The following is a 20,649-nucleotide window of genomic DNA, read 5'->3' on the forward strand; positions in this document are numbered from 1 at the left end:
ACATTTAATGTGCCACGGCTAATTCATAATCAACTTTGTAAATCTTTAATGTGCCGCGGCTAATTTAGCCGCGGATATTCATTATGTTTTGTGGGTCGGGCCCACCTATCTGCCACGTGAGCCTTGCCAAATATTGGTTCAAACAGTAGCACACTAGATAAACGGAAGATTCATTGGAAAACTTGGAATGTATTGTACAACCCGAAAGAAGAAGGTGGGTTAGGATTTTGGAGTCTGTCCAACTTTAACTAGCTATGTTGGCCAAGCAAGCTTGGCGTATTCTAAATGATCCAATGTCCGCTCGTTTGTACAAAGCGAAATACTTTTTTTTTTTTTTAAAGGGTTTGAAACCCAGCCGAGCTGGGAGGCTCAGCCCCACGCCCAGATCTAATTATTAAGCAACGGGGGGGGGGGGGACATAACAACCTGAACCCCGAGGTTTGTACATAGAAAAGCAAGCCGTTGAAAAGGAAAAGTACAAGATGGAACTCCAAAATGGAGCCCATGTAAACACTGTCTAAAAAACCAAAAAAAATCACAGGAAAATAAAAACTGACCACAGACTGTCATGAACAAGAGAACCAAAACCAACGACCCAAACCAACTAGAGAAACCGGTAATCCGTCCGAGCTGAATAGTCATGACCAAAAGCACTAACCAAGAATTGCGGAATAGAATCCCACCAAGTTGGACTATCATTCATGGCACCAAAATTTACCAGCTTGTCAGCGACCCGATTCCCTTCTCTATAAATATGAGAGATGTGCACCTGCAGCTGGTTAACAGAAGCTACACAATTTTTCCACCTTGTGCGAAGGCGCCAAGGCACCATGGATGGGTGTGTAAAATAATGCATAACCAACATTGAATCTGTCTCTAACCATAGAGGAAACCAGTTGCGTTCACGGGCCACTTTAACAACCTCCATTACTGCCAACAACTCAGTGTCAATGGCCCATAACAACCTGAACCCCGAGGTTTGTACATAGAAAAGCAAGCCGTTGAAAAGGAAAAGTACAAGATGGAACTCCAAAATGGAGCCCATGTAAACACTGTCTAAAAAACCAAAAAAAATCACAGGAAAATAAAAACTGACCACAGACTGTCATGAACAAGAGAACCAAAACCAACGACCCAAACCAACTAGAGAAACCGGTAATCCGTCCGAGCTGAATAGTCATGACCAAAAGCACTAACCAAGAATTGCGGAATAGAATCCCACCAAGTTGGACTATCATTCATGGCACCAAAATTTACCAGCTTGTCAGCGACCCGATTCCCTTCTCTATAAATATGAGAGATGTGCACCTGCAGCTGGTTAACAGAAGCTACACAATTTTTCCACCTTGTGCGAAGGCGCCAAGGCACCATGGATGGGTGTGTAAAATAATGCATAACCAACATTGAATCTGTCTCTAACCATAGAGGAAACCAGTTGCGTTCACGGGCCACTTTAACAACCTCCATTACTGCCAACAACTCAGTGTCAATGGCCCATGACACTACCGCTTTACAAGAGAAGGCACCTAAGAATTCTGCATCACTGTTTCTAAAAATACCACCATAGCCAGCACGATTAGAATCACGAAAAGAGCCATCTGAATTTGCTTTAAACCAATTCACCGGCGGGGGAGCCCATGTGACTGGTATAAAACGAGGTGCCATGGGCCGTAATGGGGAGATTCCCAAGAGGCCAAATATGGGAGCCGCTGTAGATGCAAGGGATGATGGGGCAAAAATCAAGCCCGCAGATTCCCTTAGAGATAATGTGAAGAATTGTTTAAATCTTGATAGACAAAAAGATCCCCCATCAAACTTTCTTTTGTTCCTTTCTTGCCAGATACACCAAAGTAGGTTGCAGACAGCAATGTACCACAACAACTTGGAGGAATAATCAAGGTAAGAAAGCAAATTATCAAGGAAAAAGTCATGGAGCAACGCACCTGGGGGAAAATGCAATCTGAAGAGTTGCTGAATCCAAATCCATAGTGAACCGGCAACCTCACAAGTTAGAAAAAGATGCATATTGGATTCTGAGTTCATCCCACAAAGAAAGCATCTTGAACATAGGCATGTACCACGTTTCTGAAGAAGATCATCTGTTTGAATTTTTCCATGCAAGACTTTCCAAGCAGTGACACTCTTTCTGGGTTGTCTTGCACCATGCCAAATGCGTTTGCACCATAAAGGGCCAGGGGCAGGAGGGTCTAGGGCGTGGTAAGATTCACTGGACGTCAATGATCCTGACGCCGTCTCAGACTAGACAACCTGATCAGAGGTAGGCTCTACCGGTAGCTCAATTGAGCGGATGGACTGAGCTGTAGCAGGCAACGTGCGACAGAAGCTAGACGGTAAGTTCCACTGGCCATTCTTAATGAAGCAAGACACTTTGTCATTCAATAATTCATGGACCTCCTGATCATAATTGAGTGAAGTAACAAGGGTCTCCCCCAACCAATTGTCACGCCAAAATCTAATGCTTTTACCATCACCAACTAGCCATTGAACCCCCTCCAGCAACGTTGGCCATAGTTTCTTAAGACCTAGCCAAACTGAAGATTTTTTATAATAAGAGTATGGTTGCAGACCCATATTTATAAACTGATTATGCAAAAATTTGGCAGAGGTTGACACATAAAAGGCTACATCCCAACATCTTTTGAGGAGCAAGGCCCTATTCAACGTAAAAATGTTCTTTAGTCCTAACCCCCCTGCTCCTTTGGGGTACAGACCGTGTTCCAAGCAATAAGGGCAGAGCCATCCTTGAGAGGGTCCCCATTCCAAAAGAAGTTCCTGATCCATCTTTGAACTTTCTTGAGCAGTGACTTGGACCATTCGTAAACATGAAAACTGTAGGTCAAAATGCTATGAATCACTGAGGAGATAAGCTGTAGTCTACCTGCTTGAGATAATTGCCTACCCTTCCATGAGCTTAGCTTACATCTCACTTTGTCCGCTATAGAAGCAAGGTGCTCAGATTTCGGATGGCCAGTAAAAATTGGAACTCCAAGATAAATGAACGGAAGTTTACCCACGTTAATCCCCAATAGCCGACTAATCATGTTTTGTCTCAACAAAGCATGCTTCCCAAGGAACAAATGAGACTTTGCTTTATTTATAACCTGGCCAGAATTCAGAGCATACTCATCCATAAAAGATAGCAGGTTCCGCAGATGAGAAGGTTTACCTTGCAAGAACACCATAATGTCATCCGCAAAGAGCACATGAGAAGGCGGTGAGATGCCTAACGGCGCTGCCATACTTTTAATTTTCTTTCTGGTGAGCAGAGAGGAAAGCCCCCGGTTTGGGAGGCCTTACCGCATGCTGCTCCTTCGTACTCATGGAGGAGTATATTTTCCACAAGAGATCTGATACAAGAAAACTTTGTTTGGCAAGTGGGTAACGGTGCTACAATTAATATCTTCACGGATTGTTGGGTATCTTCTATACCGGGTGGTAAACTGGCACCTTCGGCTTTGGCCACTGCAGAGGTCCGTAAGGTGAATGATTTATTGGTGGCTACGGGGGTGTGGAACGTGCCCCTGATTAACAGGTTGTTTTCGGAAGAGGAAGCAGAGGCGATTATGGCTATGCCTTTGAGTCGTAGGAATGTGGTGGATCGGTTGGTATGGAAGTTATCCCGAGATGGGAAGTTCTCGGTAAAGACTGCTTATCGCTATGATTTTGCTCATTCTTCAAGTTTTTGTCCCTTGCCTTTGCCGGTTGGAAGTGCATTCTAGAAGAAGTTCTGGAAGGTGGATATACCGAACAAAGCAAAGATACACATGTGGAGAGTGTGCCTTGACATTCTGCCATATGTAGGCAATTTGGCTACGAGGCGAGTAATTTTGGATTCTCAGGTGTGTGTTTTATGTGATGCTCATAATGAAACGACACTCCATCTTTGTAGGGAGTGCCAGTTCACAAAATTGGTAGTGCAAGCAAATTCTGTCCTTCAACAGGTATGTTATAACCCTCAGATAGAGCATGGGGATGTTCTTTCTTGGCTGAATAGGTGTGCCCAATCTCTTTCTCTTACTCAGTTTGGTGAGCTTTTATTCTTACTTTGGGGAGTATGGAAGGAAAGAAATGACAGGGTCTGGAACCAGAAGAGAAGGGAGGCAGGTGATGTGTGTTTGGGGCTGATATCCCGTCTACAGGAGTTTCGGTTTCATAACTCAAAGCCGTCCCGAAGTAGAAGTGCTAGTTTAAGGGCAGTTCGTTGGGTTGCCCCACCAGCGGGTTTTCTGAAAATAAATGTGGATGGTGCTTTCCATCATCAAACTAGAGCAGGTGGATTGGGTTTTGTGATCAGGAATGAATGGGGCACTCTGTTGGCAGGGGGAGCTTGTCCTCTACAGGGGTTGATTTCCCCTGAACATGCGGAGGTGCTGGCGTGTCAACATGCTTTGGAATTCGCTCGAAACTATGGATTTGCTCCAGCAATCTTGGAAACAGATGCCATGGAGGTGCAGCGTCAGCTCATGGCCTGCAGCTCAACCAATACTTTTGCACTAGGAAGGATTTATGAGGATGTGGGAGTCCTTCTGGATTTTCAGCCTGGTATGCAGGTGTGTTATGTTGGTCGTAGTGGAAATATGGTAGCACACCAGCTGGCTACCCGTGCTTGCGGTCTTGGAGAGGCTCAATTTTATTTTACTGCTCCTGATCAGTTTCTTATAGCTGCTGTTATAGCAGATCTTTGTATTGTGTAATTCCTTTCTATTCAATAAAGGGTTGACCTCGTTGGATTCAAAAAATAGAGCCAAATAAATTACTACAATTCCAGTGTTGTAGGACAGTTGTACATCTTAAGTTTCTAGTAACTTTGACCGCGTATCAGTTATATAGATTTTTATTTCTTTGATATATATACCAAGCTGCCACATAAGGTGCGATGCAGATGTTACTCAAAAATATGGTTCACCTAGCATTACTCTATCTTATAATTTCTTGCTTTGTCAAACACAGACACCATATAATTGACAATGTGGTGTAACTTTTGCCTATATGCAGATTGTAAATAGGGCAGAAAGCCATGTCTTCAGATTCGTTGCACTGTGCTGCCAATGCTAGAAACAATGCAGATAGTTAAGGACAAGCACTTGGAGTTGCTTCAGAAAACTCCAATTTGACCATTGTTAGAAGCATTTCGCAATGGCTCCATTTCGCAATCAAAATGTAAGGATTGTCGAAATGACATACTATTATCCAAAAAGTTGGGCAAACTTTTAACTCAAAAATCACGAGCTAGCTCTTAGTTTGGTACTAGAGACTATGGAAGACAACTTTTAGATTCTTGGACTGCCTTAACATGGTGAAAAATCAAAAACAAGTGTTTTCATTCAAATCATATGACAGGGATTTTAAACGCGCCATCTCAATTAGTCAAAAACCATCATATAACAATTGTTAGTGATGCCGTATAACTTGTGTTGTCTAATTAGATTTCAGTAATTTTTTAATTGTTGCGTACTTCCTAAGTTAACTATATACAGTCAAAAGCACTTGTTTATTCGTGAGTAAACATGTTGAGACTGTAGTTGAGAAAGAGAAGAAGGGAGGCACATGCTCCTTGCTAGCTAGAAAATCTAGTTGTTTTCGATCTGGTCAATTACAGTTAATTAAGAACACTTCTGTTCCTGCTGTAATTATTAGTTATTCTTTACATGTTTCGATGCTCATGCACTAGTCTTTGATTAAAACCATGTTCTAGCTCACACAATAAGACACATCAACTTTATAACCTTAATCTGAACACAAATAGAAATATAGCTTAGCTAGCTATATAGCAGCTTCTTGCTTCAGATGGCCAAAGAGTGATTCTTGCGTGGGGCAGCCGCACCGCCACGTGGTGCGGCAGGCCAATCATTTCCCTAGCAGGGGGGTATTTTGGGTATTTCACATTTAAAAATCAGGGACAATTTCGGAACAAAGACAAAAAGTTCTTAAATTTGATTGGGCAGCCGCACCGTACACGTGGTGCGGCTACCCGCACCTAAGAATTGGCCGATGGCCAACATGCATTCTAGGTAGGGGTGCATGTAAAATAGTAAATCTGGAATCTTGGAACCAGGTTTTGTATTGAAGTAATAATAATACACAAAAGTCGACAAATTACACATAAGAATAATGTACGTAAATCCAAACTCTTTTCTTAATTCATGTGGAATGAAGGACTTTTACAGCAGAAATGATATGTTAATCAACGGATTAGAGTTGTCACACAACTCATTCGACCGCATATATCAGTTTTCTTTTCTATTGCATGTTAAAAGATGTGCAAACTCATTCGATATTAATATTTTTGTTTTTGCAATTTATATATTTTGAAAGTTTCGAGCATTGAGAATAAAATATCAGTTATTGAGAGCTATCGTATATATAGCTTTCACGAATCATTGTGCTACTATATTAGCTTTATGCTATATGTTTAATACAAATGTGCGTGGACAAAAAAAAAAATTTCAAGTACTAGTGTTATTTCCGGTATACATGAACTGGCACGTTTACTTACTTGGAATGGAAAATAATCATGAATCGGAGACAAGTGGAATGGGAGAAGAAAGGAATCGGTATTGATTCCGGAGGAATGATTCCTAAACCCATCTCCCCCCTTCGTAATCGAATTCCTGAGTATTCAGGAATCGATTCCTGATAAATAGGTGGGACCTACACCAATTCTCATTCCTTCATGTGTTTACTAACACATGAATTCTTTTACCTGGAATCATTCCGATTCCTTTATGTGTTAGTAAACACAGAAGTATTTTTACTCCGTAATCATTCCATTACATTCCATTCCATTCCAAGTAAGTAAACGTGCCCGAAGAGATGCTCGAGGAAAGATGATTACTAGAAATTAGAAGATTTAATATAGGATTAAATACTGTTTATTCCCTATACTTAGGGTTTCATCGTTTCAGTCCCTGACCTTCGAATTTCACCTAAAAAGTCCACAAACTCTCAATTTCCTCCCAATTGGTCCATGCTGTCAAAATTTTCTGTTAAAGTTGCCGAAAATGTCTATTATGCCCTCACTTACTTTTTTTTAAAAATTTATTTTCTCTCTCTTTTATTTCTTTTTTTCATTTCACCTCTTGAAGGTCTGTGGATTGGAACCATCTTGATGAGGAGATGAACAGAAGGAGGTGAGAGAGCCGGAAGAAGAAAAGGTAAAAATAAAAAAAAATAAAAAAAAAAGGGAGGAAGAGAAATATTTTTTTTAAAAGTAAATGAGGGTATAATAGACTTTTTAGGGGAAGAAAACGGAGTTTTTGAAGGATGCTTGACGGCATGGACCAATTGGGAGGAAATTGGGAGTTCATGGACTTTTTAGGTGAAATGCGAAGGTCAAGGACTGAAACGATGAAACCCTATAAGTATAGGGAGTAAGCAGTATTTAACTCTTTAATATATGAACGGGTGACAAGAAATTCAAACTTTAGATAATATATATACCTCCAACCATTCGATTGGATCGAGAGAAGTACCTCACTACTAGACTATTTGCTAGTAATCATAAGTCAGAGGATGGATCCATTGCAATGTTGGAATATGTAATTATGTGAATCGCAAGGTTTTTCTCCAAATGAACTATTGAGGAAAGCAAATTAGCATTGACAATCCGTTATTTTATAATAGATAATTGCTTTCGTTTCTTGAAAGTTGTATAATTTATGGTTAAATTGTATCAAATAGTCACTCAACTTTTACATATTCGACAATGACACCATTTGTTATCACAACTTTTGCAATAGCACCACCATTTATTAAATTATATGGCTTCATTTTTCTTATGTGTACAGCGAGAAAAATGTGATGGTCATCATAGCAATGGTTGTTCTTTTATGATTTCTTGCCATATTTGTGCCAATCATGCTCGCCGTTACGCTGTGTGGAAAATCAGATTCGGAGAAGAGACGCGTTTTTTGGTTTTTGAGTGGGGCTAGGATCATGGTCTGAGCAGTGAGCACCATGCTCAATGATGACCCATGTTTTTTAACAGTCTACAGTGAAACCTTTTTTTTTTACTTTTAACGGTTTCACTCGGAATTTAAAAGAGCGAGTGATTCCCTTCCAAGTCAAATCCCAGTCAAACACATCACTCTCTTATCCCTTCTCTCTCTCTTCCCCTCACCCCCGCCCCAATCAATGACAAGTGGTCCCCACCTCCCAGCCCCCTAAAGTCCTTCCAATCCCAAGAGACTGATCTCCTCATCACCCCCCACCCACGTCACCCTCAAATCACCAAACGCCACCTGTCTCCGCTTCCCTCACCGCGTGTCAGTCTCTCATAACCCCAAAAAATCAAAAAAAATATATCTACACCTTCTCTCTCTCCCTCCTTTCCTCATTCTCATCATGCACTCGCAAAACCAGACTTGACAAAAAAAACCACTCTCTCTCTCTCTCTCTCTCTCTCTCTGTGAAACCCTCAAAGACCATGGAGAACAGCTACTCCTACAACTCCTATCCGGACTCCGGCGGCTCGTCGCCGCGGTCGCGTGAGGTCGACTTCGAGAACCCGCCGCCGTGGGAGGACCAACAGAACCCGAACTACAAGGTCAAGTTCATGTGCAGCTACGGCGGCAAGATCCTCCCCCGCCCCCACGACAACCAGCTCACCTACACCGGCGGCGAGACCAAGATCCTCGCCGTCGAACGCACCATCAAGTTCTCCGTCCTCGTCGCCAGGCTCTCCGCCCTCTCCGACAGCGACGTGTCGTTCAAGTACCAGCTCCCCGGGGAAGACCTCGACGCCTTGATCTCCGTCACCAACGACGACGACCTCGAGCACATGATGCACGAGTACGATCGCCTCTACCGTGCCTCCGCCAGGCCCGCCAGGATGAGGCTGTTTATCTTCCCGGTCAATCACAGCGACAGTTTCGGGTCTGACAGGTCCTCCGATAGGGATCGCTTCGTCGAGGCTTTGAATTCCGGTCCAATTCCCGCGCCCGACCCGATTTCCAAGCCTCCCGTCGTCGTCCAAAATAACGTTGACTTCATCCCCGGTTGGGGCAAGCCCGGCGTTGCGGTAACGCCGCCTCCTCCGCCGACGCAGCCTACGGTGCCCGAGCACGTTGCGCCTCCGCCGGAGTTTCAAGTCAGATCAGGCCTCGGCGGCGACCGGGTCATCGGGTCGGATCCGGTAATGAACCCGGTGGAGTTTCAGAGGCAACTGCAGGACTTGCAGAGGCTGCAAATTGGAGATCAACCTGATCAACAGTACCGAAGAAAGAGCGATGACAACCTCGTCGGAGCAGGAGGAGGAGGCTACGGTGCCGCCGCCGGTGATTACTACATGCAGAAGGTGCCGGAAAAGCTTCCTCCGGTGACGATGCCTCAGCAGATTTCGGCTCCGGCGGGTTACTGGCCGGAGAAGCATGTAGCGGGCGGCGGATTTCAGGGGACGGTGACGGGAGCACCTGAACAGCAACAGCCTATGTACATGATCAGCGCAGGCGGAGGCGGTATGTATCACGCGCCGCCGATGGTGCGACCGGTGACCGCCCCAAACAGTCAAGGGTACTACCACATGCAGCAGCCTCCGCAGCAGCAGCAGCAGCAGCAACAGAGAATGGCTTCGGACGTTTACCGGGATCAGCCGGTGTACAGTGCTATACCGCAGCCGCAGCAACAGACGAGTAATCTACCGCCACAGCCGCCGAAGTACGTGGCGACGTACGCCGAAACGGCGCCGTATACTCAGGTGGCGTATGATAGCGTAACGGGGAGGCAGGTGTACTATACTGCGCAGGGTGGTGGGGTTGTGCAGCCGCAGCAGGCGTACTCAGCAGTGGGGCCCGCTGCGGTTAGTGGCGAAATGCGAGTGGCGGGCGGGTTGAGCCCGGAGGGTAAGGTGGTGGGTTCAAAACTTCCCCAAACTTCCGTGTGATTTTATATGATTATGAAAATATAATTACTAAATATCAGAAGAAATTAATATTAGTTTATGTATTATGTAAAAAAAAAAAAAAATTGATCTGCTTCCATTTTGTGTTACTTTATTTTATTTAGTTGGAGAGATTATGCTTTTTATAATAAAAACTGCAACTTATGAATAATGTCTCTGGTCCTATTTGGAACATGAGAGGTACATATGGTTTAGGAAGGGAAAATTGTATTATGTTTAACATCAACTCGTTGAATTAGGGGTCAGTAAAAGATGAAAACTATAAACTGCATTGAGCTGTGTATAATCATTTAACATGGACTATAAGATAGAAAGACGGTTGGTTAATGGATATGAAATTATTGTTTGATAATGTTGAGAATTTTTCTTGATCTTATGAGAAGAAATATTGGATTTCCATAATGTTGAGAATTTTTCTTGATCTTATGAGAAGAAATATTGGATTTCTAATGGTATCAAATAATTTTGAATTTCTTTTGACAGAAAATAAAATTGAATTTCTACTATACAGAAGAAATGTTGGATTACAAATGGTATCAAGTAATTTTGAATCTCTTTTGACAGAAAAGAAAATGGAATTTCTACTATATATTCCACCTAATCAAAGTAATCATTGGAGTCCTCGAACATATCATCTTTAAACTTAGATTTTTAAGATACTGGAAAATAAATAAGTCATGATTAATCCATATATAGCATATGATTACCAAAATGAGATTTATAAGATACTGAAAAATAAATAAGTCATGATTAATCCATATGTAGCAGTGTAGCATGTGATTATCGGTGGTCTATTCAATTACTCACTCTAACAAAACAATTTTGACAAAAATGTATTCCAAACAAAATTGTCTTTTAAACCAGCCTCTGCTCGTTTAAAATGAGCTTTCATATAGGATAGGGTTAGAGAAGTTTTTTATTTACTTTTTTTTTTTTTTTTTCTGCAGTTTCTTTAGGCTTTAGATTTGTTGGCTAGTAATAATATGGCTACTCTGGGCAGTTTGTTCAGGCTGCTTTGCGTAGCCTGTTTTGTACTTGTATTATGAGTGGTTTCTTGAAATCCTCTAGCTTGACGCTGTGACGTCGTAATATATTGGAATCTGATTCCATTTCCCTAAAAAAAAAAAAAAAAAAAAAGAGCTTTCATACTAAAACTCTAAATTTCTCTCCCCTTATAAAGAATCCACAATAATGCATGCGTGCTACACTATTGTGATAATTTATAGCAGATAAGAAAAATGGTCATGTTACAAAAGCTCTCATTTAAAGTTCTAACTTAACTACTTATTACTTAAGCTACCTATAATTTTCAATTCTTTCTCCTACACTTTGAAAGATCTGACTAGAGTAGGACTTGAAGTAGCTAGTTCACACTACCATACCGAAACTCTAAATTCCTACTTATAAAGAATTCACAATAATGTATGTGTCCTACGCTATCGTGGTAATGTATAGTAGATAAGAAAAATGTTAATTTACTATATACTAAGCGTCCTAGCACTGTTGCGGACTGTTCCCTGCGACAGTATAATGATAGTTTCGCCCTTGGTTTTTCCCTTCATTTGCGGTCCTGCCATTCCTGTGCAGTCTTCTGCTAACTTCTCTCTCTTCTCTCCCGTCAGACTCTTCAGAAAACTCTCTCAAAGATTCTCCACAAAACTCTCTCGAGGTTGCTCATTTTTCACTCACCGACACAAGGTCAATCTATCATACCACATCATCCCAGTACTCACTGTCCATCTTTTCTTCTGCTATTTCCAATCAAAACCTGTTTCAGAGAGAGTTGAGCAAACAAGGTAGCCTTCGAAAAACCCTACCATCGATCGCTTATTTTGATTCAAACCACTATCGCTATCATTATTACCGGGTTCAAATAGTTTTGTTTTTCGGATTGTTTTCATTTGCTATGGCTTTATCTTCAATCTGTTTTGAGGGATTTGATTGTGTGTGGAGCTCAGTTTGGTTAGTACGTGGTTAATGTTAATAAAGTTAAAGTTCAACTTAACGACTTTAGCTATAATTTTCATTTCTTTCTCCTACACTTTTGAAAGATCTGACTAGAGTGGGACTTGAAGAAGCTAATTCACATTTCACACTACTATACATATTTGGAAGAAACAAGGAAAACATAAATCGTTTCCTTCCTTGTGATGAAACCCACTATTGCATGCAAGGAAAACAAAACGAGTTCGTTGGTTTGCAAATAATGGTGCATTGTCCTGACTCGCAAAATATCAATTAAAACAAGAATATCTCCTCACATGTGCCCATACCTCTGTTGAAAAGCAACACATATCATATGCAATTAAGCATGTAACCATCAAAGTCGTCACTTCAACATTACAGGTGTGAAGGTGTAGTTAGCCGCTAGAAAACCATCCAAATCAAACTCGATTAATTTCAGACTGAAAGAGACCCCCAAATTTAAACTATGAACACCTCGAAGACAGGTGTGCATTTTCCGGCGAAAACAAACAGAAAATTAGTAGTTTACTACCCCACTTGGTTACTACCTATGTCTTTGAAGTCAAGCAAGGAGGATGAGTCCCTTTCTTATCTTCGTTTCCTGGCAACTGCTTCTTCATCTTGATAATCACCACCTCCACTTTAGGGACTTGTCTTTGTGGGTACGATGACATGTTTTAACATAAGCCAATTGGCTGCAGCTACATGTCGGTGTTAGGTTGTGGTTAAATAATTAATTTTTCTTTTTTTACATTTTAATTTATGATCGATTCCTACGGATCATTACTCCATTGGCCATCTTATCCTCGTTACTTCACCTAGTTATTGTACTATATAAAATGAGGTCTTTTTCAAATTTCACTCGTGGTCTTGGTCCCGTGCCTCTAAGGTGGTTCATTGTGGTGTAAGCTTTGGTGGTGAATGTGCTCATGCTCTTGATTTGGTGCTTCTGGACGGTTGTGTTGGTGTCGATGATGGCTGAACCGTAAAATTAGTATTTAAAACTCAATTATATCAAATTTCAAAGTGTTTTTTTTCTTTCATAAACCTCGACAAAAGAGGGAAGTAACTGGCTAATTCTTATTCAACGTATCAAATGAGTCAATGACAAGCCTAATCAAGAGTTTGAAGCTTCGGTGCTTAACAAAAATGTGAATATAGTTAAATTGACCGACAATAATGCACACCCGTATTTTTTTTTTTTAGAAGATATTGCGCACCCATGTCAACTATTAGGAAAAACAAAAACAAAAAGGCATAGTTTTGTTTTTTGTTTTTTTTTTTTTTTTTTGACTTTGTCAAGGGGAACCCAAAGGCTTCCTAGGCCCAAGATAAACCCCTTCGGCGCATGTGAAATGCTCCAACTGTGCATTGCAGCACAGTGTCTGGCCACTTTGACAGCTTCGGGGTTCGAACTTAGGTTGGGGAGCACACCCAACTAGGCAAGAATCACTAGGCCACTTGCAGTGGTTGGCATAGTTTTATTTTACAAAGTGTTCTGCTTTTTTTTTTTTTTTTTTTTTTTTCAATTTTATTTGATAATCATGACCTGATCTGTACATGTTCAAAGCTTGAAGAACAAATAAAGTGAAAATTAATAATAGAAAACATTTAAGTTAACCTTAGTAACGATGATTACTTAAAAACTCTCAAAGAGTAATGTATGTCAAGCTAGCTTGTTATTTCAAAGTGAAAAATTCTCTAAAATTCAAATCGAAAGCGATTCCAACCTATTATTGATTGTATGATTTTGAGAAAATAGATAACTTCATTCATTTATATATCCATGGCCAGAAGACACGTACATCAAATGTTGTCTTACACCAAAATTATAAATGATATAAGTTACCAGACAAATGACAGGTGACCCTTACTGTGAACCTGTGAACACATTCGCTCACTTATTGAGCCTACCCACAAGAAAGAAAATCCTCCCTACCAACTTCCCATGAAGTAGTAACCTAGTCGCCTAGAGACCTCAATTGGTGTACAACTAGAGAAACTAAGATGAAAGTAGTAGAAGACTCAACTTTAAGTAATAGGCAAAGAAATCTGGAAAACCTAAAGCTTTCCTTTGCCCTTGTCGCTAGGGCTGGGAACTGATCCAGTGCTAGTAGGATAATTGATCTTTAGAGGAACACCATCAAGCTTCTTGTTGGCACGCTGAGTTTTGTTCTTGCTTCCAAGAGGCCTACCGGACTTCTTTTTCATAGTGACCAAAGTAAGATTGCTATCCTCCTCAATGAGGCCGAGTGCCTCCGCCTGTAGTGTAGGAATCTTGCCCCCTAAGATTGTTTTGAATTTCTTGGGAGAAGGATGGCTATCACCGCTACACTCTCGTTTTTTGGAAGGCAGATCATGCTGCTTATTCTGCATACCTGTAGGAACAGCAAGATCACAGGAAACATCCATAATAGGTTCCTCACCTAGGACTCCATTACTCTCCAACCTGTGCTCCAAAGTAATACTCGCAGTTGCAGGACTGACTGCTGCTGGAACTGGATCTGTAGGAGAAGGAGGATCCGAGCTCGGATGCTCCACTCGACGAAAGGCAGGCCGCTTCTTCTTTGGGATGGCCGGGGAAGTAGTGAGAAGATCTCCCTTGTTCTTAGCAGAAAAAGCAAAGGAACTCCCTGAGGTCGAAGCTCCAGGAAAGTGTAAGACCCTAGGAGTAGGGTTTACTACATTTGGCTCCTCACAAGCAAGCCCGGCATGCATGTCCAAACCACATTGAGAGCATCTCCCTCGCAGATGCTCGAACTGGAATTGTAAAACAGGTTCAACCCCAATATCTAGGAAGACTCTTCTTTCAAGTAGGATCGGTTTAGATATGTCATGGGTGAACCAAACCCTAATCACCCCCTTCTTAAACTCCTTCTTGTCGTAGTCCAAGAAACCACCCAAAAGATTGCCAATCAACGTGAGGTTCTCAGGTTCTTCATACAGAGGTGGTATGCCAAAAACCCTAGTCTAGATCCGAAGATGTTTAAACTGAATCTCGTGTAATGGCTTAACACCATCATACTCTTCAAAACAGACAGGGGCTCGATCAAAACACCAGACTCCCCTCCTAAGAACTTTGTTACGATCACGTGCAGAAGCAAATGAGAACAAGAACAGATCACCAGCCCATTCTTGAACCCTAAACTCCTTATCCCCCATCCAGGTTCGGTTGAAGTGGGACATGAATGCCTTTGGATCGATAGGCTTTCGGGTCAAAGGCTTGCCAATGAGAAAAGATTGGGAGGACCTACGCATAGGACCTCCGCCGATCTTCCCTAGATCAGGGGCACGACCCCCTTCAACAAGAGCAAGCGAGGCAGCAAAGCTCGCTGTTACAGCGTCAATGGAGGCCATAGGCAGAGAGAAAAGTAGACGAGAAGAGAAGGAAGAAAAAGATTGTTGAGGAAGGCTAGGAAGCCGTAGACAACTAGGGTTGAGAGAAAAACTCTCCTAGGGTTTTTTTTCTAGCTTTGTGCTAATTAGTGTTTGTGATACGAGAGATTTGAAGAAGTTATATTATTGATTGTATGATTATATGATTGTATCAATGAAAAATGTGCAATTCATGCATCTCAAAGTCATCATCCAATACATCAAAAATCTTGCAGCCAAGTTCCAATACATTTTTCATGAGGCTAACTCCGATGCTGTTATTGTCTTTGGTCATTGCATTCATTCTTCCTACCTCTCATCGCCTTCGGTCAACAGACTTCCTCTCTGCGCTCTCTTAGGTTTCAAGATCGATTTGGTTTAGATTGCTCGAATAGTCTTCAAGTTGTCGTCTAGCTAGCTAGTTTTTGTCTCTTTTTTTTTTTTTTCTTTTTCTTATTACAAACTTCCATAAAGGATTTAGGATTCTGTACACGTCTGGCCACGTCTAAACTTTCTTGTACACCTATGTATGATAGGTGTTGTTTGTCAACATATGGAGAAAGCACCTTCTAACCTAAGATGGGGATCAACCATGATAAGTTTAAATTACGCACAAACCTAATGATGAAATTGAATTTTTTTTTTTGTAGTCACCAACTACCTTAATTGGTTCTTCAAAGCCTTCACCAGTTGATCAACCTAATTGAACTTCCACTTTTTTGGATCTCAAATCCATTCATTTCCAAGTTCCAACCCCCCAACCATTTCATCTGAACCTTGACCTAGTTTTGCTCCTAGAAATGGCAGACCTAGTTTTGTCCCCTGCTTTGCAAGTGATCTTTGATAGGCTGTCATCCCCTGTCCTACAAAAGGTTGCTGATATGTGGGAGCTCAAGGACAACCTACAAAGCCTGCATGAGGCCCTGATGCTGATTCAACCTACTCTCGAAGACGCCGAAGAACGACAGTTCACCAATAAAGCTGTCAGACTCTGGTTGTCAAAGCTCAAGAATGCAACTTATGATGCTGAGGACGATCTGGACTACTTGACTGCTAAAGGAATGATAAGGAGTTCTATCTATAAGTTTTCATTTGAAGAACTTATGAGTGCTACTAAAGATCGTACAAACGCTACTCAAATTAGTGCCATGCTTCAGGAGCTAGAGAAAACTGTGACTGAAGGACTCCTCAAGTTTAATGTTAAAGCAGGGCCGGCTAGCATGATAGATCGACATTCTGCCATAAGGGAAACTAGCTCTTTTGTGATCCAGTCAGAGATATATGGAAGAGACGATGAGAAAGACAAGTTAGTCCAACTGTTATTATCTTCTGATGAAGCTTTCCAGGAAGGATATGCAACTTGTATTCCAATAATAGGTATTGGAGGAATTGGTAAGACCACTCTTGCTCAGTTGGCATATAATGATAAAAGGGTAATTAATCCAACACTTCGAAATTAGGATGTGGATATATGTGTCTGATGATTTCAGTGTCAAAAAGATCATGAAGGCAATAATTGAGTATGTGACTAAGGAAAAATGCAGGTTTTTGGAAATTGAACTACTTCAATCTCAACTTTGGCATTTACTGCACAACAAAAGATATCTCCTTGTGTTGGATGATGTTTGGACTGCAAATCAAAATGACTGGGACAAACTCAAACTTTTGTTTAGAAGTGGTGTTGATGGATGTAAGATTATTGTCACCACCCGCAATACGTGAACCGCATGCATGACAGATTCCCCATATGGCCATATTGTCCTTTGAATTTGAAGGGTTTACAGGATGAGGTCTCCAGGTTACCTTCAAGCACATCCAACCTCTCTTCTTTGCACTCTAAACCTCTTTGGTTGTCGTAAACTTAAATGGTTGCCTTCCTTTGGAAATCTAGTTAATCTAAGACATCTCAATTTCACTGGATGTGAAAGCTTGAGTGTGATGCCTCTGGGTAGTACCGGGCCCATAAAGTGCTCGGGCCTGGCCGGGCCAATGAGCTAATAATCCTAGGCCTAACTCGACCCGTTATTCTAACGTGCTCAAGTCGTGCCTGGCCACTGTCAGACTTGGGCCATACCGGGTCTCTTTTAAACATGTCGTGTTCGTGCTTACCGTCCATTTTGCCACCTCTATAAGCGATGCATGTGCAAAAAAGTTATTTTTACTTTCGAATGAAAACTAGAAAGTTATATATGTAAATATTCTTGAGATTTTTTTTTGTAATGTTTGTTTATCATTAATTATTTTGCTATTTACGATAATGCCCTCATATATTAAAAACTATTATAAAGTTTTTCAAAAAAAAAAATTATAAATTAAGCTATAATCTAATAATATTTTTGTTATTTTAAAGAACTCAGCACTCTGCTCCTCTCCCTCCCAAACCCTAGTCGTCAAGGCTCGGGATCTCACCGATGTCGAACTACGCTGATGTCGAACCCAATTCGGGTAGGTTTACATTTACTGTTATTCAAGAATGAATGGACATGTATTCGTACGTGAAGAAAAACATGAATTCTGTTTCTTTTCTGGGTGCTTTACAACAGTATTCTTTCAAGAAAGTTGAACATTACAAGTGTGAAACCCAGTACTGCATTTTCTTAATAATAAACGTCACCAAATTTAGAATAATGGTGCGTGCTTGACTCGGCAAAAAAAGGGATGATGTGCTTGTTCACATTAGGACCAGAATATGCTAATATTGAGGGATGTCATGTAAGTTACTGGTCTACAGAGCCCTGGCTTCAAGTCAACCATCCTAGCAGTTTCAGAATTTAATGGATAAATTCCAGCTCCAACCATTCTCATCTCATCTGACTATCTGAGCCTTGATTGTAGTTCAGTTGCTGCTAGAAATGGCAGACTGGGTCTTATCCCCAGCTTTACAAGTGATCTTTGACAGAATAGCATCCCCTGTCATAGAAAAGTTTGCTGACATGTGGGATTTCAAGGACAACCTCCAGAGCCTAAGAGAGACCTTGATGCAGATTCTACCTACTCTCGAGGATGCGGAAGAGCAACAATTCTCCAACAAAGCTGTCAAAATTTGGTTGTCAAAGCTCGAGAAGGCAGCTTATGATGCTGAGGACGGACTGCACTACTTGACTGCTAAATTGACTGCTAAAGGTGTGATCCCTAGCAGTTGTTTTCAATTTCTTGATCTTAAGACTGATTCCCGCATTAAAGAGATGCTTCTGGCATTAGAAACAACTGTAAACGAGGGACTTGTTAAGTTTACTTTTACAAGGCCTAATATGGTAGATCGTCGATCTTCCGTGTGGGAGACTAGCTCTTTTGTCATCAAGTCACAGATATATGGAAGAGATGATGACAAAGATAAGGTCGTGAAACTGTTGCTGTCTTCTCAAGCTTACCAGGAAGGATATGCATCTTGTATCGCAATAGTTGGTATTGGAGGAATTGGTAAGACCACTCTTGCTCAATTAGCATATAATGACGAGAGAGTAATCCAAAACTTCGATGTTAGGATGTGGATTTTTGTCTCTGATGATTTCAATGTCAAGAAGATCATGAAGACAATTATCGAGTCAGTAACGAAGGATGAGTGCAGGTTCTCAGACATTGAACTTCTTCAGTCTCAGCTTTGGCAGTTGCTGCACAATAAAAGATACCTCCTCGTGTTGGATGATGTTTGGACTTCGCATCACAATGACTGGGACAAACTAAAACCTTTGTTTAGAGGGGGTGTTGATGGATGCAAAGTCATTGTTACCACCCGCAATACAAAAACCGCACTCATGACAGACTCCCCAAATTCCCCTTTTCATTTGAAGGGCTTAGAGGAGGAGGATTGCTGGGCTTTGTTCAAGCAACAGGCTTTTGGGCGAGGAGAAGAAGAGAAATATCCACACCTTTTGCCAATTGGTAAGCAGATTGTCAGAAAATGTGGAGGTGTGCCATTAGCAGCAAAAAGTTTGGGAAGTGTAATGCGCTTCAAAAGAAATCAACAACAGTGGTTGTTTATGCAAAAAACTGAACTTTGGAAATTGGATGTGGGCGAACAAGACATTCTTCCTGCCCTGATGTTGAGTTACTTTTACCTACCATTTCATCTTAGAAGATGCTTTGCCTCCTGCTCAATATTTCCAAAAGGTTATGAATTCAACAAGCACAAGTTAATTCATCTGTGGATGGCAGAAGGCTTATTATTGGAAGACGGTAGCAAGAGACCTGAAAATGTTGGTGATGAATACTTCACCCATTTGTTGTGGATGTCTTTCTTTCAAGAAGTAGATCGATGTGATGGTGGAGGTGTAATTGGGTACAAAATGAATGATGTCATTCATGACCTCTCACAGTACGTTGCAGGGAACACAACCATGATACTTGAAAATGGTCTCCAACCAAAGAGTTTAGAAAAAATTCGCCACTCCTCTGTTGTTTATAGATACAGAGCAATTACAATTCCACGAGCTCTGTATGAAGCACAACACCTGCGAAGTCTGTTATTTATTGGAGAATCTGGCTTGATAAAGAACATTCATAAAATCTGTTCAAGTTTTGTATACTTGCGTATGCTAGATCTGAACAGTTGTGATGTTCATATATTGCCAGAATCATTGTGCGACTTAATATGTTTGAGATATCTTGACCTGTCTTACACACCTATATTAACGCTTCCTGATTACATTTCATGGAAACTCGTGTCTCTGCAGACTTTAAACCTACTTGGTTGCCCTAATCTGAAGCGTTTGCCAGACTTGGGAGGCATGACAGGCCTAAGACATCTTGATATAACTGCATGCAGAAGTTTGACTCAGATGCCTGAGGGTTTTGGAGAACTACATCAACTTGAGACATTGCCATTGTATGTTATTAGCTACGACGGCAAGGCCCTTGAGCTGGGTGGTTTGAATCTTTATGGTAAGTTGAATCTCACACACTTGGAAAATGTAACAAAGGCAGTAGAAGCGAAATCAGCAGGATTGAGGATGAAGGAGAATATCGAGTCATTGGGACTATATTGGAGAGGCGAAGATGTGGATGAGTCAATCATGGTAAAACCAACAAGAAGCAGTCATCTCAGGATCACAGAGAGTGCCACAGAATTCTGACCCTGTGGAAGAAATTCTTGAAGCCTTGAAACCGCACGACAATTTGAAGATGCTAGTCATAAATGGGTATCCAGGAACTAGACTTCCTGATTGGACTCTTCCGAATCTAACTGCAGTTTATTTGAAGGAATGTAGAAATTGTCAGAATCTTCCAGCTCTTGGGAATCTCCTGATGCTTAAAACTCTTTCTTTGCAAGGAATAGATAGTCTGAAACACGTTGGTGCAGATTTCTATGGTGATGGTACCACCATACCATTCTTGTCACTTGAAGAGTTATCGCTCTGTGATTTATCCAACTTGGAAGAATGGTCGAGTGC

At 41.3% G+C, this 20,649-nt stretch overlaps 4 protein-coding genes across 4 annotated transcripts; 3 read left to right on the forward strand and 1 right to left on the reverse strand.

Annotated features, from left to right (window-relative positions):
* Nucleotides 1-2,259: 2,259 nt before the first annotated feature.
* On the reverse strand, nucleotides 2,260-3,260 carry LOC133737421 (uncharacterized). The gene is made up of 2 exons (XM_062164974.1): nucleotides 2,733-3,260; nucleotides 2,260-2,601 (listed from the first exon to the last, which is right to left on the reverse strand). The coding sequence occupies exons 1-2, from the start codon at nucleotides 3,258-3,260 to the stop codon at nucleotides 2,260-2,262; spliced, it is 870 nt and encodes a 289-aa protein (XP_062020958.1).
* Nucleotides 3,261-3,340: 80 nt separating this feature from the next.
* On the forward strand, nucleotides 3,341-4,715 carry LOC133737422 (uncharacterized). Its single transcript, XM_062164975.1, has 4 exons — nucleotides 3,341-3,395; nucleotides 3,490-3,659; nucleotides 3,741-3,860; nucleotides 3,963-4,715. The coding sequence occupies exons 1-4, from the start codon at nucleotides 3,341-3,343 to the stop codon at nucleotides 4,713-4,715; spliced, it is 1,098 nt and encodes a 365-aa protein (XP_062020959.1).
* A 3,627-nt stretch (nucleotides 4,716-8,342) lies between these two features.
* On the forward strand, nucleotides 8,343-10,029 carry LOC133738127 (uncharacterized). The gene has a single exon (XM_062165578.1). The coding sequence runs from the start codon at nucleotides 8,447-8,449 to the stop codon at nucleotides 9,899-9,901; it is 1,455 nt and encodes a 484-aa protein (XP_062021562.1). The 5' UTR covers nucleotides 8,343-8,446; the 3' UTR covers nucleotides 9,902-10,029.
* Nucleotides 10,030-17,658: 7,629 nt separating this feature from the next.
* LOC133740961 (putative disease resistance protein RGA3) lies at nucleotides 17,659-20,340 on the forward strand. The gene has a single exon (XM_062168899.1). It carries the CDS (start codon nucleotides 18,112-18,114, stop codon nucleotides 20,329-20,331), a length of 2,220 nt encoding a protein of 739 aa, XP_062024883.1. The 5' UTR covers nucleotides 17,659-18,111; the 3' UTR covers nucleotides 20,332-20,340.
* The last annotated feature ends 309 nt before the right edge of the window (nucleotides 20,341-20,649 follow it).

This window comes from Rosa rugosa, chromosome 3, assembly GCF_958449725.1.
Source record: "Rosa rugosa chromosome 3, drRosRugo1.1, whole genome shotgun sequence".
NCBI lineage: Eukaryota > Viridiplantae > Streptophyta > Magnoliopsida > Rosales > Rosaceae > Rosa > Rosa rugosa.

Excerpts from the sequence above, each read along its gene's own strand:
- LOC133738127 (XM_062165578.1), top strand. The coding sequence starts at position 8,447 with ATGGAGAACAGCTACTCCTACAACTCCTATCCGGACTCCGGCGGCTCG.
- LOC133740961 (XM_062168899.1), top strand. The coding sequence starts at position 18,112 with ATGGCAGACTGGGTCTTATCCCCAGCTTTACAAGTGATCTTTGACAGA.
- LOC133737422 (XM_062164975.1), top strand. The coding sequence starts at position 3,341 with ATGGAGGAGTATATTTTCCACAAGAGATCTGATACAAGAAAACTTTGT. Across the intron at positions 3,396-3,489 it reads AAGAAAACTTTGTTTGGCAA|AGGTCCGTAAGGTGAATGAT; the intron begins GTGGGTAACGGT and ends TGGCCACTGCAG. Across the intron at positions 3,660-3,740 it reads CCCGAGATGGGAAGTTCTCG|AAGAAGTTCTGGAAGGTGGA; the intron begins GTAAAGACTGCT and ends AGTGCATTCTAG.
- LOC133737421 (XM_062164974.1), bottom strand. The coding sequence starts at position 3,260 with ATGGCAGCGCCGTTAGGCATCTCACCGCCTTCTCATGTGCTCTTTGCG. Across the intron at positions 2,602-2,732 it reads CCCTTATTGCTTGGAACACG|TTTATAAATATGGGTCTGCA; the intron begins GTCTGTACCCCA and ends TTGCATAATCAG.